At 35.4% G+C, this 16,703-nt stretch overlaps 1 protein-coding gene across 1 annotated transcript in view; it reads left to right on the plus strand.

Annotated features, from left to right (window-relative positions):
• The first annotated feature begins 523 nt into the window (after positions 1-523).
• The window catches only part of LOC131070624 (asparagine--tRNA ligase, cytoplasmic 1), a 52,482-nt gene continuing 36,302 nt past the window's right edge, over positions 524-16,703 (plus strand). The window contains exons 1-6 of the mRNA XM_058006212.1: positions 524-1,166; positions 8,146-8,736; positions 10,010-10,195; positions 10,310-10,374; positions 10,527-10,656; positions 10,842-10,900. Of these exons, the coding sequence (XP_057862195.1) occupies positions 693-1,166; positions 8,146-8,736; positions 10,010-10,195; positions 10,310-10,374; positions 10,527-10,656; positions 10,842-10,900 (1,505 nt within the window). The 5' untranslated portion in view covers positions 524-692. The remainder of the gene's footprint in view (positions 1,167-8,145; positions 8,737-10,009; positions 10,196-10,309; positions 10,375-10,526; positions 10,657-10,841; positions 10,901-16,703) is intronic.

The raw sequence follows: 16,703 nt of genomic DNA on the forward strand, positions 1-16,703 counted from the left end.
TATAATAAGCTTATTAAGTCAATACACAATTAAATATAAATAATATTAAACAATATGAATAAATTTTTTTTGACTATGACTACAAATTAAAAAAATACTGATAAAAAAATATGACATATTTAATATAGATATAATTTTATATAATTAAAATAATAAATAAATATCAATTTATATTAATCCAATTAAAAATCTATACAAAAATAAATAAATATAATTAATTTAAATAAAAATGTATAGTTAAAGTGGATGTGTTTTTTTACAGTAAATTCAAAGACAAATGAAGTAGAAGAGGATTGCTATAGTAAAATCACCATGGATTAAAGCCTTTTTTTGGTGGAGGAAGGTAAGAGTGGAGGGATACGTATTTAGATTCAAATTATAATGGATTAATACTTGGACATGCTCCATTTGCTATACTCCCATTTTCTACAAAAATTAGCCCCATTGAATGGGTAGTCTTTTAGCCGTTCAAATAACAAAGTTAAATAATAAAATAAAGAACAACATTTTGCAAATGCGTAATTCCTCAGCGATCATTGGCTTTAACAGACAAAAACCCTAACGTATCAAATAACAAGATTTTGCAAAAGCACCTTTTATGCAGGGAGCAATTGTGAAAGCCATACATTTGGAAGAGCGATAACCAATCGGGGGCGTGTGTTGGCATATCAGTGTGTTTGTTGTTGTCGTTCATGGGCACTGAAGAATCCCTCACAAGTGCCATGGAGAACATGAGTGTTTCCTCTGAAGTTGCCCAGGCAAAGTATTCGAGAAGGGTGCTGATCAAATCCATAATAAAACGTCCGGATAAGGGGCAGGGCCTGTTTGGACAAAGTGTTGTTGTAGGTGGATGGGTCAAGACATCCAGAGCGCACGGAGGTATTACTTTTCTCGAAGTGAATGATGGGTCTTGCTTTGATAATCTTCAGGTGTTGGTAAATGGGGAGGTTTTTTCTCTGGCTCAGCTTACACCAACAGGGACCTGTGTAATGGTGGAAGGTGAGCTGACGCAACCGCCTGAAGGAAAAGAGCAGAAGGTGGAATTAAAACTTACGAAGGTTTTGGAAGTGGGTACTGTGGATCCCAGAAAGTACCCAATTGCCAAGACCTACTTGCCCTTGGAGCATCTGAGGAGTTATGTACACCTCAGGGCCAGAACAAACACGGTATGGATATAGAAATTTTCAACCACCCAAATCAATTTTAAATTGGAAATAGGAAAATTTGTATGTACAGTGGTAAAATTGATTCATTTATTTTGGCTGTGGTTGAGACTGTTGATAAATCTCATTTCTTAAAGCTTTAATGTGCTCTGGTTTCTAGTTTTTGATATTATTGATTGGTAGGATTCAATAAAACTGTCTTGTTACTTGGATAGATTTAGAACCCTCGATCATATTCGAATGGGATTTTTTCTTTTTCGTTGGTGAATTGCTCCCTTATAACCTAAGGCATAGAATCATCGATTTTATCTGTTCTGCACCTGTTCTCCTCATTTGAGGTACACTGCCCACATACACCACTAGTAAAGATATCTATTCTACACATGGTCTCCTCACTTGAGGTACACTGTTCCCAGAGTTTGATGTAGTATATTACTTGACTCTACACAGAAAAATCAATGTAACGGACTTGAAACTGGGTTTATCCCATTGGCCTATAGAAGTCTAGTTACCAATATCAGTTTTAGAAGTATTTTTATACACCAATTAGATTTAATCCAAAATTTACAGGAATCATGTAACCCAATATCAGTTTTAGAAATATTTTCATATACCAGCTTAGATCTAATACAAAATTTACAGGAAACATGTTACATGATCGAAAAAGTGATTGTACTTCTCTTTGTTGAAACCAAAATAATGGAAGGTTGATTGTATTGCTTTTTCATAAATAATAAGTATCTTTTATGTTATTTGAGTGTAAAGCCAGATGGTGGGAGTCTCTATTGCAGATATTGTTTCAATTGCACATGAATTAGACATAATTACATTGACAAACTTTTTTTGATTTTTTATGATGGTTTGTTTTTCATTTCAGTTTTGTGACCAGAAAAAATTTGGAGGTGGACAAAAATGAATGCTAATAAACAATATTATGCAAATAATTTCCATCATGCACAAAGATTTTCAATTAACATTGAGAAAAGTTGATTTCTGTTAACATTGATTACAATACATTATCTTTTCTGCAAGATCATGGATGTCTATGGGAGAAAAACAATTGCCAAGCCGTAAATGAGATTCAACACCTTCTTAATATAAGCAATTGGAGTAAAGACAAATTTTTGTATCAAAAGCATTTACTGTCAGTGGATTGAAAGATAGTATTGTACTCTACATGTTCTCAAATAGTCAGGACCAAAAGTTAAAAAATTAAAGCATTTTAGTTCTTTTTGTATAATTAGAGCAGATGGAATCATGGAAGAAAATTGTAATAGGCTGGCATTGCCAAGCTGCTCTAACTTCAAACATTTCACTATAGCATTGGCATGGTCTAGAATTGCAACATTCAGATGGGGTCTGGAACCATTGATGCTACGCATTGAAACATGCATGTCCGGTTTTCCTTAATTCATAAATTTGCAATTTTCAGAGATAATACATCATACACTGTGTCCGTAACATATTTTGAATTCCAAAGAGAGGACATAATGGTGGCAACTAACTCACTGATGTGATATGTAAATTGTAGTAATTATAGCAGATTCCCAGCTGCTTCTTTTCCATCTGTGCTTGTTCTACAAGCTAAAAGGTAAGGTGAGACAATAAATCTTTCTTTGATATAATTTTTTGTCAATTGATCTTGAATATTTCATTACATTTTGTTGTCTAAAGAGCCAATCTTGTAATTTAGCATCACAGAAACTCGTTGTAGACAACTGAAGATGGATTGAGAGATCCTTGGCTGTTGCTAAGCTTTGTGAAATTAATAAAATATGGCTGAGGAGTCCATGAATGGTTTCAATTTCAAATGCATGTACCAAAGGTACAATGTTTCATGAAATAAATAATCATGTCTGAAAGGGCTGTTAAACCTTGAAGCTGCCTTGTTTTGATGCATGAAAATTAAGCCACAGATTACCAGTCAAGTTGTAAATTTCTGCACCTCATTCTTCTGAGGCATTGCAATAACATAATTCATTGAAATTCTGGAGACTTAAGTGATGGTAACTGCCCATGCACATAGGATATGCTGTTATTTCAATTCACAGATAAGATCTATCATGTACTAAAGGATAGCGTGGTATTACTTGCTTATCTTGCACTCCTTTGGCTTCTTTTCTTTATACACAAGATTTGATGTCTTTGACAAAGTCTTTTTTGGTACTTTCTACCAGCATCCACTAACTTGTATCCACAATGTATTTTAGTTGTAGATATCTTATCACTTATGGTTAAAACTTAAATTACATACCTGGTTTGTTGAAATGATTCAGAAAGTGTCTTATTAACTACTTTACTGCTTTTTAATAAGCCACCATACAAAACACATTCATGGGTTGAAGTGCAATGCCTATTGAAAAAATCCATGAATTGAATTGACAAGTAATATTACATAATTATTAGAAAGTTTGTGTTTCCTTGAAATGACCCAGAATGTGTCTTGTGAACTACCTTACTGCTTTTAAATAGTCCATAATAACAAAAATATTCATGAGTTGAAGTACATTGGGTAATAAAAAATATTATTAGCTGAATTGACAGGTAATATTACATAAATATTAGAAATTTTGATTATCAAAAACATGCTGTAAAACATGACTATGGTTCTTCAAATTCCAATGCTAGTCCATTCCAGAATTGCAAAAGATTGACTTATTAGTGCCAGTTGTAGGCTTTACACCTTTCCTGTTGCTTCCAGGATATTGATCTTCTCAGATGCAAGTGGTTATTAGATTTTCTCCCTGCCAGTTGAAGCTTTCAATGATATCTGCTTGCTTTTAAACACTTTGTATGTCTTTCTCTGGGGTTTATCTCCCAATGAATTTTGTTTACGCTCGAGTGAAAGTAATTTTTGGCAGTATCCTTTAACTGTTTCTTTAGTTCCTCCTGATTTAATGTTATCAGCTGGAATTTTTTCCAATGAGAGGAATACTCTTCTGGATGTAATAGTGTTTTGCAAGAGACATGAATGAATATAGGGTCTTTAGCATCCTCCTCTGATTTGATGTTGGTTTCTAGAAATTTGCCCATGATGAATAAACTTCTTAAGGTAAGAGTATAGCATTTGCTGCTTATTATAGTTTGAACTTTTGAAACAAACTTCAACGTTGAATACGTCTGAGCTGGGAAGCTTGTGGTTTGTGCAAGTTTCAAAAGAGAATGCTAAACACAAAAAGGTCCATCAACTCCCACACAGGTAGTGACTCTCTCAATATATGTAAGAGATTTATGCTCATACCAAAAGCTGTAACCCTGTGGCACAAGAAAGCAGCAGAATAGGCATTTAACTTTTAAATTTAGGTACACAAGAGTAAAAACTTATGATCCAGAAAATTGTAGGAAGTACATTTATTAATGCCAAACAAAGGGTCATTGTGAAATTCAGCATCATGCTAGCGGAGGTGATGGAGAGTGATCTGTCCTAGGTTGATCTTGTCTTCGTGACTGGTCTTTTCACCCTTACAGGTTATAACTTAAGCTCATCATAGATCCAATCCTCTTGAATATATAAATGTTTTGGAGGCAGATTGGGTGCTAGATTATAGGCAGACCTTTCCCCGAGTGGATAGGGACAGGGGGCTGATTAAGCTTTTGAAGAGTGGGGCTCAAAGAACCTGCAAATTAACTTAGCTGACTCCCTCTTGCCATCTATCAGATGGTGATATTTCTTGTCTTGAAGGAGCTCTACCTTGCATTCTACTGTTAAGTTTTTTGGAAAAGATTCCTACCTACAGTCAGCGGGGGAGCAGCATCTGCCTTGAGATTTGGAGTGCCTGCAATCATGGGGACGGACCTGGAAGCTTCTCCATTCAACCTTCGGTTTTCATTTATCAAGAGATGAAGAGTCAAGCCCTGTCTGCTGAACAGACCTGGTAGACTGAGCTTGACTATATGCTGAAGTTGTTTCAATTTTCGAAGGTTTTTCCATAAATTTTTTTTAGTACCAGATGCCAATTTTTAAAGATAGTTATTGTACTGATATTTTATAGGAAGAACATATATTTTGAGTATTTAGTTTGTCTTCATATTTATTTTTGAAGGAATATGAAAAATAATAAATAGGTCTATTCAATTTCATTTGTTTTTTATGCCACTGATATTTTAATCCTTGGTTTCTTACACCAAAAATACTTTCGAATATTAATTTGTTTATAAATATCGTTTCCTTTAGTGTAAATCTGCGCTTTTTTTGTCGGTCAAGTCTGAGGTCAGGGCCCTCACCCAATAGAATAAAAAATGACAACTCTTTAAAGGAACACAACACTTCACAGAGAAAACACCGAACATCAATCAGCCATCACTAAAGAAACTCCAACTTACAGAGGAGAGTCAAAATTTTCCTGAGAGAACAAAAGAAGCTAAACCACATGAATAAGCCACTCAAAGATGCTGATCGATAAACTTATAATCGAAACTGAGGCTGAAGAAACTATTGTTACTCAATGTAGAATCTCAGGGTCTCAAGAATGTTTTGAAAGCAGCTTCCACCTTCTAGTGATGAAAGCATCCATGGTCCACTGTGTTCCATCATCAACCGAGACATGAGCTTCCATTTTTAATTTTTCAACTTCTGTTTTCCTTGCTCTTTGCTTACCCAAAGCTCCACAAATTGGTTGATTATTTCGTGCTCAGTCTGGGAAATAGTTAAAATATTTGATGAGAATAACTGATTTTCCTCATTCTTGAGGAAGTTAATTTCAGGCTCCCACCTTCTGTAATTTCTTGGAGGAAATGAGCCTCATCATCTAATATCTGCTCCACATGGTGTTAAAATTCTTCATCATCACCAATTTTTGATCCATCAAATGATGAGCTTTATCATAAAAAATCTGAATGGGGTTAGATGCTAGAGGAACCCTTCATGGTTTAAGATTGTTGAAGGCATGGGCAGCTCTTCTAGCCGCCTGTATTGATCTGGGTTTTGAGATATTGGAGACTTCAATTGTGTGAAAAATTGTACATGGTTACACCAAACAAAATCATTATCAGGATTGCCAGATTTCCTCACCCATTTTTTCAGGTAGGTAGATTGATGAACTGGGGAAACATGGGAAGAACACCCTGAGATATTGTGGCCAATCACATTGCACCAAAAGCACCTGAGTAGCAACCCTTCATGGTTAAAATTTTGGTTCACGTGTTTTAAAAGTGGATTTTGATAGAATGAATGGTTAGCTTGTACGTGTTAATATAGGTGCAAATACATACTAACCTGCACTTAGGGTCATCCTGCTCGGAATCAATTTTCACATGCTTACCCACCTTTGATCTATCAACTTCTGAATGAATTTATGGTCTCTCGTGACCAAAGGAAGATTATTCATGCACAGCCATATCAGAATATTAGAAATGTTGGCAACTTCTGGGTTGAACATGGACCATCTGCCGCACAAAATTGTAATTTTCAACTAAAAGAAACTGCAAGAGAAAGAAATTGTGTTTTAAAGCAAACATGGAAGGTGTGCCATATTGCTCAAAATATTTTTAGTCCAGCAAACAAAATGAGGGTGCATCCCAAAACATCAGAAGACAAGAGACCTGCTGCCAATGTTGTATGAAGTTGTATCAATACAGTCATCAGGAACATGAAAGTCAAGAGGTTCTTCCGCTAAACACACTCTTGCGTAGGAAAAAAGAGGCAGAATTTTTGACTGTTTTGAGGGGAAGAAATAGGGGCATTGGGATTAGTTTTGCTATCCAGCTAATTGGTTAGAGAATCTGACAATTTTGTCACAGCCAAACTTTGAGCAATCAGGGAAGGAGAAAGATTAAGGTGGCATTTTAAGATCTGATGCTTGCCAAAATTGCCAGCTGTAGAAGGGATTTTCAATATTTGTGCATTCCTTAAACAGCAGAAGGCCTGCCTTACGTTCTGTCACGAGCACTTGAAGCGCAGCTTCTGGGCAGGGGGTCTTGTGGATGAGAGAAATCCATGCCAAAGACCACTAGAGACATCCCCACTGGCCTTAGATCGGGTGCCCTTCTGTTGACCAATGCCCCCATGCAGTCCAAACTCCTTGTTACCATTGCCATCTGCTGTCGATTTTGCCTTCTGCCACTCTGCGTCTCTCCCTTCTCCTTTCACTTCTGCATGCCATTGCAGTTAGTGCTTTCAGCTTACTGAGTATGGTCACTATGATGGATGGCAATTATAATTTATCTGGTGCCAAAATCAATAGTACTCCTTTGGCATCTTATTACTTGCTGCTCTTATCCTTTCTCTAGAACACTGATCCAAGTTTTAGTTCATTTTTTTGTTTAAAGCTCTAATTCTCTTGACTCTACCAGGGCTGTTACTTTGAAGGTCATGCAATATATCCAAATTTTTGAATTTGCTGTCCTTTATTTCTGATATGCTGATGATTAGAGAATGAGATTTAAATGTGTTTTTATTGACAACTGTGATTGCTATGGCAATCAATGGTCTTTATGTGTAGTGAAGGCACCATGCTAGCAATTTCTTTGAATGAGTACATGTGGAAAGGTTGAATTTGCATTTGGGAAACTTTCTGATCTCAACCAAAAACTAGGTATTCTTGATTTGAAATGTGTTTGGGTTTTATATTTTCTGTCAGAAGTCTCTTTTATGCAAATAAAATAAGTGGATTGTCTTTCTTTCAGATCCATGGAACTGAAATCAATTCAGTTGAACCTATACCAAGATTAATAGTTTGTTTTTCATGAAATATATTGCTTAGCTTGTAAGAGCTGGTTTTAATTTTTCAATATCCTCTATGTTTAAGGGTTTGTTAGGATGCATCAAAAAAGTCAGTCTTCTCTAAAAAGTAGTTAATTCATTTTCTTTGTCTGGCTAGTATTTGGATTACAAAGCTTTTGATATTTGTATAAGAATGTTGCTGCTGCAAATAGGAATGAAAATGGAAATAGCACTACAGTTGCATTGTGTTTTCTTTTATTTTGTATCCTATTCAACACATGCAATGACTATTTTGGGTCTATTTTGTTTATCGTATTGCAGATTTCAGTTGTTGCACGAATTCGCAATGCCCTGGCATATGCAACACACACTTTTTTCCAGAATCATGGTTTTAATTATATACAGACGCCTATTATCACAACTAGTGATTGCGAGGGTGCTGGGGAAATGTTTCAAGTTACAACACTATTTAGTGAGGCAGATAAGTTAGCGCGTGATTTAAAGGAAAGCCCTCCACCTACTGAAGCGGATATGGAAGCTTCTAAGCTTCTTGTTAAAGACAAAGGTCAACGAGTGTCAGATCTGAAAACAAACAAAGCTGATAAGGCATCAATTGGTGCAGCGGTTTCTGAGCTTCAGAAGGCAAAAGACCAGCTATTAAAGTTGGAAGAAAGGTTTAAATTAAAACCTGGCCTTCCAGAAAAAGATGGGAAAATTGATTTTTCTCATGACTTCTTTGCACGACAGGCATTTCTGACTGTCTCTGGTCAGCTCCAGGTTGAAACCTATGCTTGTGCTTTAAGTAGTGTTTATACATTCGGGCCAACATTCCGGGCTGAAAATTCTCATACCTCAAGGCATCTTGCAGAATTTTGGATGGTTGAACCTGAAATTGCTTTTGCAGATTTGGAGGTAAGCCTAAATGCATCATGATCTGTTCTGCAACCATGTTAAGTAATTAATTTATATGGAATTATTATGCATGAATCATTCACATTTCCTATTCCTTCATGTTGCATTTATTATGCTGAGAGGTGTTCTACATTGGTAGCAAGGAGTCTCATGTTGTGACTGTGCACATAAAAACCCTTTAACTTAAATTTTACAGCCATTTACCCATCAAATAATTGGCGAGAGGTGTTTGACTTTGGCAGCAAGGAATCTTATGTCATGACCATCTACACAAAATCCATTAACTTAAATTTGACAGCTATTTACACTTTAGAAAATTAATATAACTTAAGTTTAAAAGGCAACATATAAGTATGTTGTATTTACTACATTTTTTAGTGTAAAAACAAAACAGAAGAGTTACTGAAATAATGAATGTTATATTTACTACATTATTTAATGTAAATACCAAACAAAAGAATTACTAATGAACAGTGGCTTTTTCAAAAGTAAAATTAGATTTTAGTCAATAAGCCCTTGGTCTGCTGGTGAAGTTGAATGGTTCTGGATGAGCCCACCAGGGATCAAGTCTTGCTGAGTGCAAAGTCCCGGCATCATAAGAGATGAGGTTGAGATTGTGCCCCAGTCGACTTTGATGGAGTGGATACTCCTCAGTCCTTGGCTCTTCACTGAAGAGGTTCAGCCTATGGCTTATGCTCCTGTACTGGGTAGCTAAACAAATTGGGGTTTATATAAAACCCTCCAAAGAAAAGTAAAGTTAAATTTACATACAAAAGTAAAATAGCTCTTCAGATAATTAAAACCAATATAATAAAATAAAATAATTCTCTAATAAAAATAAAAATGTAAGTGCCCATGCAGTAAATGAAATAACTCTGAAGTTAAATAAAATAACTCTTTAAGTAAATAACATATCTTCAAACTGATATATATCAATATTTTTTAGACAGTTGTATATAATATATGTATGCCGGTAGTATTCTTTTTCATTCATTTTATATATAGATGCATTCAGTTTTTGGCTGGCAGAGGATGTGCATTTGTTTATTCTACTGGTTTTTGTATGTCATCTGATGTTATTTTCAGTAAATTTGAATCTTACAGTTTGATGCCCTGAGAAAAAATACTCTAAAAAAATTGAGATCTTTTAATTAGATTTAAATAAATCTAGTGCTGATCGTTAATGATATTGGGAGAATGAAGATCATGATAAAATCTTATGAATACTGTATGGTTGGTTTGACTGTATAATATTCTGTAATCTCATTTGCAGGATGACATGAACTGTGCAGAAGATTATGTGAAATTTCTCTGTCAGTGGTTGCTTGATAACTGCCTTGATGATATGAAATTCATCGCAGATAAGATTGACAAGACTGCCATAGACCGTCTTCAAAAAATAGTTTCAGCTCCATTTGCACGTATTACCTACACAGAGGCTGTTCAACGACTAGAGAAGGTTATACTTCTTTTGCAAGTAGTTGTAGACATAAATTATCATTTACATTTCTTGATTTCCCAATTTTTAAACACAATAATTTGAAATTTTTTGCATATGTTTGTAAATAAGCAGGTCACAGATAAGAAATTTGACAGCAAGGTAGAATGGGGCATTGATTTGGCATCAGAACATGAAAGGTATGCAAATTAAAAGATTCACATACGTTTTGCTGGAATGTACTAGAAACTTAACAAAAAATATGATTATACTTGCACAATCCATTTTTCTGAGACTGTTGGATCCAGTTTTTGGGAAGTTGGATGGAAATTTTAATACCCAATTGATGCAGATATTTAACGGAGGTTATATATGAAAAGCCAGTTATTGTGTACAACTATCCAAAAATGATCAAGGCATTTTACATGCGACTTAATGAGGATAACAAGACTGTTGCTGCCATGGATGTACTTGTGCCAAAGGTAGGTTCCTCATTTCCTGATGATATGTTTAGGTAGTGAGCCTAGATATAAGAAATAAAATGCACAATAACCATAAACTGGTTCTCTGAGATTGAGTTAAACCTGACGAGTCCACATATGTCTAAGCTTATGATTGTAGTCACATCTTTTGGTCAGAAGTTAATCTTATGTGCACCACTTCACAGGTTGGGGAGTTAATAGGTGGGAGCCAAAGGGAGGAGCGATTGGAAGTTATTGAGAAAAGGTATGTGGTACAATGCATTTTCTTTTTTCGTTCTTTGTGGTACAATTGGACGGAAAAGTCAACATAGTGCAAAGTGCATATTATAACGACTTTGAACCAAATCTAACAAAAAATGCTTGTCGTACTGAATAATTTCATTTAAATTATTGTCTTTAATGCCCTAAATAGTTTGCTTGTCATGTATCACCTGTAGTGGCTTTTGAGTTATGCTATGATCTTCACTATAAACTTGAAAGTGCCATAAAAATCGAGTTAATCAATTAAAAGAAACATAAAGCAAATATTTGAAGATTACAATACGTCAAAAAATGAGATGAGTTTCAAGAGGAAAGAATGGGAAGAAAATCCTGGTGCATCAAGAAGTTGGTAATGGTAGGACATGATCTCACTTGCAATACTTAGTGTCTTTTGTTTCACATGTGAGGGGATGAGTGTGTGCTAGGTGTTCTTGGAGCTATATATGAATGTAACTCTATGATTCCTATCTAAAAGTATGGAGGAGGTGAAATGCAAGTGACACTTCCATATTTTTTATTATATGGATTGAAAATTCATATGAGAATAAACAAAGTAACTTAGGATCTCTTGTTAACTTCAAATAATGTTAACCTTCTCACACTCACCGTTGAAATTTATTTTGGGGGATTATGCAGATTTGAAATTTAGTTGTCATAACATTATTCTTACCCTTAATAGCAACTTCCGTCATTCCAGTCTTATTGAGCAATGGCCAGATATAAACCGACAGTCATTAGGATCACCAACACAGTTATAATCAATATAACTTGCCAAAGAAAATGTGCAATTTGAGGTGCCGTATGCCTAAAGCTGGAGTATTTTTGATATCTCAAAGAGTTCTTTTAGCAGCTTTGAAATGGGTTTGTTGAGGTTTAGCCATAAATCTAGAGACTGAACCCACAGTCAAGGCAATATTAATTCTTATTGAGTAAAATAACTCAAACTTCCAATCAATTGTTTATAAATAATAGGGAATAAATAGGAGTAAAATTCATTATAGAAAGTTATTTTACTTCTTAAAATTAACTGAAATAGGTTTAGGAATTTCTGTGTGAGATTCAATCAATAAATTATGATTATATTTATGTTAGAAGATAAGAGCCCTATTTTTCTCTTTCCAAATGTGAATATCAAGAAACTAGTGCACCAAGCCTAAATCTAGCATTTGAAATGTCTTACTCAATGCAACTTTAATTTCTACACTTAAAGCAGAATTAGTAGCAGTTAAGATCAAATTAGCTACATATAAAAGGATAATAAAATAATTTGAACTGTTTTTGACATATACATTGGGATCATTTTTAATTCTAATAAATCCATAAGAAAAAAAAAATGCATTTATTTTGCTATACTTGGAATAAGAATCAGCGTACTTTATTGAAATAATAACAAGCCTTTTATAGGCAATTACAATGCAGTTGTCCAAGTTGGGACTAATTGTTAAACTGACTCTAAAAAGAAAAACTCCCAGTTATTCATAGTTCTATCATGAAGTCTCTAAAAATATAAACACCAACTAAAGAACTCTTTAAAAATATAACAACCAACTAAAGAACTCTCAAAAAATATAATAACCAACCAAACGACCATTAATAAACACACACAACTAAATATAACAATTAAATATTCTAATACCCTCCCTTAATGGTCATTCTATCAACCACCCAATTGATGACAAAATCTGATTATCAAAAAGCATAGAAGGTTGACAACTCCTCATTAAATGCTTTGCGAGATGAGCCTACTCCTGCTCCTGAGACCCTCCTTGGTCGGACTTCTGATCAGCCAACCTCTTTTTGCAAAACCTCTGGATATGTTCAGGTCCACCACAATAGTGACTTGTGATTTTCTTCATGAACCCCTCCTCAAGTTTGTGCTGTCCTTTTTGCCGAGTGGACTCGCCTTTGCCTTTGTCTTTGGCAGTAAACACTTATTCCACACTAGTCTTGTCAATGTTGCTACCAAATTGTTGTCTCCACTTGGCTTGCTGCAGGAGCTTATTGCCCAATTCATCAAACTTAAAGTCAACATTAGTGGAGGTAATGCTGAGCATCTCAATAAAGTGTTTGTAAGATCTGGGTAAGCTCTTCAGTGTGATCACGGCCATATCCTCTTCCTCCATCTTGTGACCAATAGCCTCTGACTGGTCACGAAATTCTCGATCTTCGTAAGATGTTTTATAGTGACATCTTCTCATCCATCATAATTGAGAACATGTAATGTCCCCAAGTAAGTTTAACCATTTAAGACATCATAATTCCAACATCCTCAAAGTAAATAGAAATAGAAATAGAAATAGAAATTAACAATACGATGGAGTTCAACTTAAAAACCTTACTACCAATGTAAGTTTGGAAAGGATTATGATCTTGAATAGGACGCCTTGATACCTCAGCGTGACGACTCCCTCAGGGTTTTGGTTCCAAGCCCAGGCCTAATTTTGGGATGACACCCTCAAGGTCTTACATGGGTCGCTGATCTCTACCCATCTTGGGATAGACGCCCGATGGTTTTACACAGGCCTTTCCCTATTCATTCATACAACCTTCCGACTACATTCATATTAAGCATTAACAATTTGTTTCTGTCTTGTTTAATTGTTCTAACTTGTTCATTTGCTAGTTACGGATAAGAGTTTGTATGATAAAGAATAAATAGTTCTGGATTCATACATGTGTTACAGATAATAAATTAATTACTGAATTATTGCGATTTTATTAAAACACTGATATATTTGACATCCCCTTTATAGTTTATTCTAGTAATCGTGAATTAAATTACTGATGTTGTATTTTGCTGTATTATGGATGACTTGCATTAAATATATATTTCTGTGTAAATTATGTGTACCTTGCAGGATCACAGCGGAATTCCTGTAAACTGATCCCAGACGCGTATTCCCAGCCTAAGGAAATCGGATGCCAACCAATGGCTAGTGATTAGAGCAGCGTATATTCAGATTGAAGTCCTGACATGATTTTTCCTCCACGATTTCCTCCCCTTTATATCTCTCAATTTGAGGGAGAGGTCACACCTCTTCATCATGTATGCCCTTTGGCAAGAGACATACCCTTTCATCATTAGCACCCTTTGAAAGAGTGCAACTCTTCATTATTTCTACCCTTTGAAAGGGACACAACCTTTCATAATCACATCTGCACTTATTATTGAAATCAGATCTGCACTTCTCATTTCCAAATTATCCCCCTCTCAAATGAGGTTTTCTTCTCCCTTTTATATCTCATTGTTAAGGGAGCCACAACTTTTCCTTTCATGTCTTTTGACTTTTCATTAACTTAATTAATTTTTAATTAATCACATTTAATTATTATTTTATTTTTTAATTTAATGTTTTAATTTTATTATTAAATTCTATTTCAAAGTGGGGACATTACAGAACAACATGTTCTTCAGAAAGAACGTTTGGCTCTTGTTGGATGTCTCATAGTGATCCCAAATCTCATTAGCTTTCTTGCCTGATGGCACTTTTGGGAGCATCTCTTCAGTGACTGATAACTTTAGCAATATAACTGCTTCTCGGTTATGCTCATCAAACTTGGTCTAGTTGTCGCTGGCCGTTGCAAGACAAGTTTCTTTACCCAGAACAATTTGGTCAAGGCATTGGTACAAAAAAATAGAAAGCATCCGTTGCTTCCAGGTATTGTAGATCTTGTCGTTGAAGTGCTGATTACCTTCCAACAAGATGTTGGTCAACGACGCCATCCCTCCCGTTTTCTTATGCACAAAAAATGAGGCAAACTCGAGCTTCAAAAGATGCCGATTTTTTTGTCAAAAACCAAGCAAAAACCTTTAGCAACAGTTGGCACAAATATCGAAAAATTTGGTTTTCAGGGTCAAAATCAGTCAAATCAGTTTGGCATGAATCCCAAGACAACTTCGTTTTTGAGGAAAAATGGTAAAACCCTTGTACAATTTTCGAGGCACAAATCCTAGGACACAAAATGAGGCACAAAATGAGGTGCTGTGTAGAGCAAGAAACCCCCTGATAAAAAAAATCAGACAAAAAACAGAATTGCCTAGATCTCGGAAAACTTTCTGTTGCCAACAAAACCCTAGGTGAGGCCAAACACAACAAACCCTACTCATCTTCAGATATCCGCGCGCAGAAAACATTATACCCTAGTCGGCATTAGAAAATAATCTTATCGTGGGATTTTCTCAAGTTGTAGGAAACACAGCTGTGCGGAGAAAAAAACCAAAAACACAACTGATCCGTCATGAGTTGCTGAGGGAACAAGAATGCGTGAGAAGAGAAATAAACCCTTAGCCAAGAAAAAATCGTGCGTGCAGAAAAATCACGCAAAAATTGCTGCTGACAGAAAAACACACCTAGAAAACCCTTCGGCGGCTCCCAACATGAACGTGAACGCTTAGAAAACAACTGCGCGGGTAGCCCAAATATTTTGCGAACTGCAAATATGAAAATGCACCGCCCAACAGAGTCAAAAATGAAAATCAGACTTGAAAATTGCCACTGCGAAAAAAATGTGGGCAGAAGGAAGGACTCGCAGGACAAAACAAAGCTGTCGCGCAGTTTGAAGTCACGATTTCAGAAGCCTGCGAAAAACCAAAAAATGCGTGCTAACAGACCACTCAAAACACAGAAACTCAAACGCCTACGATTTGTGATCTCAGATTTTTTTAATAAAAAAAGAAAGTTAAATAAAAACTGGAATATTTTCTAGGTAGCTAGGGCACGAAAACAATTTTTAAGGCTCATCACCCGCTTTGATACCATGAAATAAAAATCAGCACACTTTATTGAAAGGATAACAAGCCTTTTATAGGCAATTAAAATGTGGTTGTCCAAATTGGGACTAACTGTTAAACTGACTCCAAAAATAGAAACTCCCAGTTACTCACAGTTATATCACGAATTCTCTAGAAATATAACCACCAACTAAAGAACTCTCTAAAATTTTAACAACCAATTAAAGAACTCTTTAAAAATATAACAACCAACTAAATGACTATCAATAAACACACACAGCGAAAAATAACAATTAAATATTCTAATAATACTATTCCATTAGAGACTGTTATTTTTAGTACTTTCAGATTGAATAAAACTCAGAAAATTAGAATTAGGTTAATTAATTTATATTTTTCCAGACTTTAAGCATAATGAAGGAAATGAAATGCTAAAGACAATGCACAGTTACCCTGGGAAAACCTCCTAGGAGGAAAAACCCAGCCAAAGGATCCTCAGATCTGATTTATGATTTAGAATTCAATTGGGCATTACACACTTATCTGGAGTTGCAGCCACTATGAGGAAGGAATAGTTAGTTTACAGTTCTCCTTATCTGATCACAATCCTTTAATGGAGTCTTCGATATTTTGATGATGATCTGCAGTCTCTAAAGGAGTTCGCTGCCCTCAATTTGAAGTCTGCTGCCAATTGATCAAGTTCGCACTCTCCTATTTTGGATCTGCTGCTACATATGAGGTTCGCTGTTCGCTGTTTGGGATCTACTGTCAAGTTCGCACTCTCCTATTTTGGATCTGCTGCAACATATGAGGTTCGCTGTTTTCTGTTTGGGATCTACTGCAATCCTTATGAAGTTCGCTGCCACCAAATAGAAGATTTGATATTGCTAAATGCATAAGTATGAGATTCGCTTTTTATGAGATTCGCTTTTCACCGAAGATTATTTCATCAACTTGAAGAACTTGATTGTGCTAATGAGAGGAAAATGTTGCATTTATAGGAGACATATGTTTCCCAAACATGTCGGCCTCCTTTATATTTTAATCCATATTA

Source organism: Cryptomeria japonica, chromosome 1, assembly GCF_030272615.1.
Source record: "Cryptomeria japonica chromosome 1, Sugi_1.0, whole genome shotgun sequence".
NCBI lineage: Eukaryota > Viridiplantae > Streptophyta > Pinopsida > Cupressales > Cupressaceae > Cryptomeria > Cryptomeria japonica.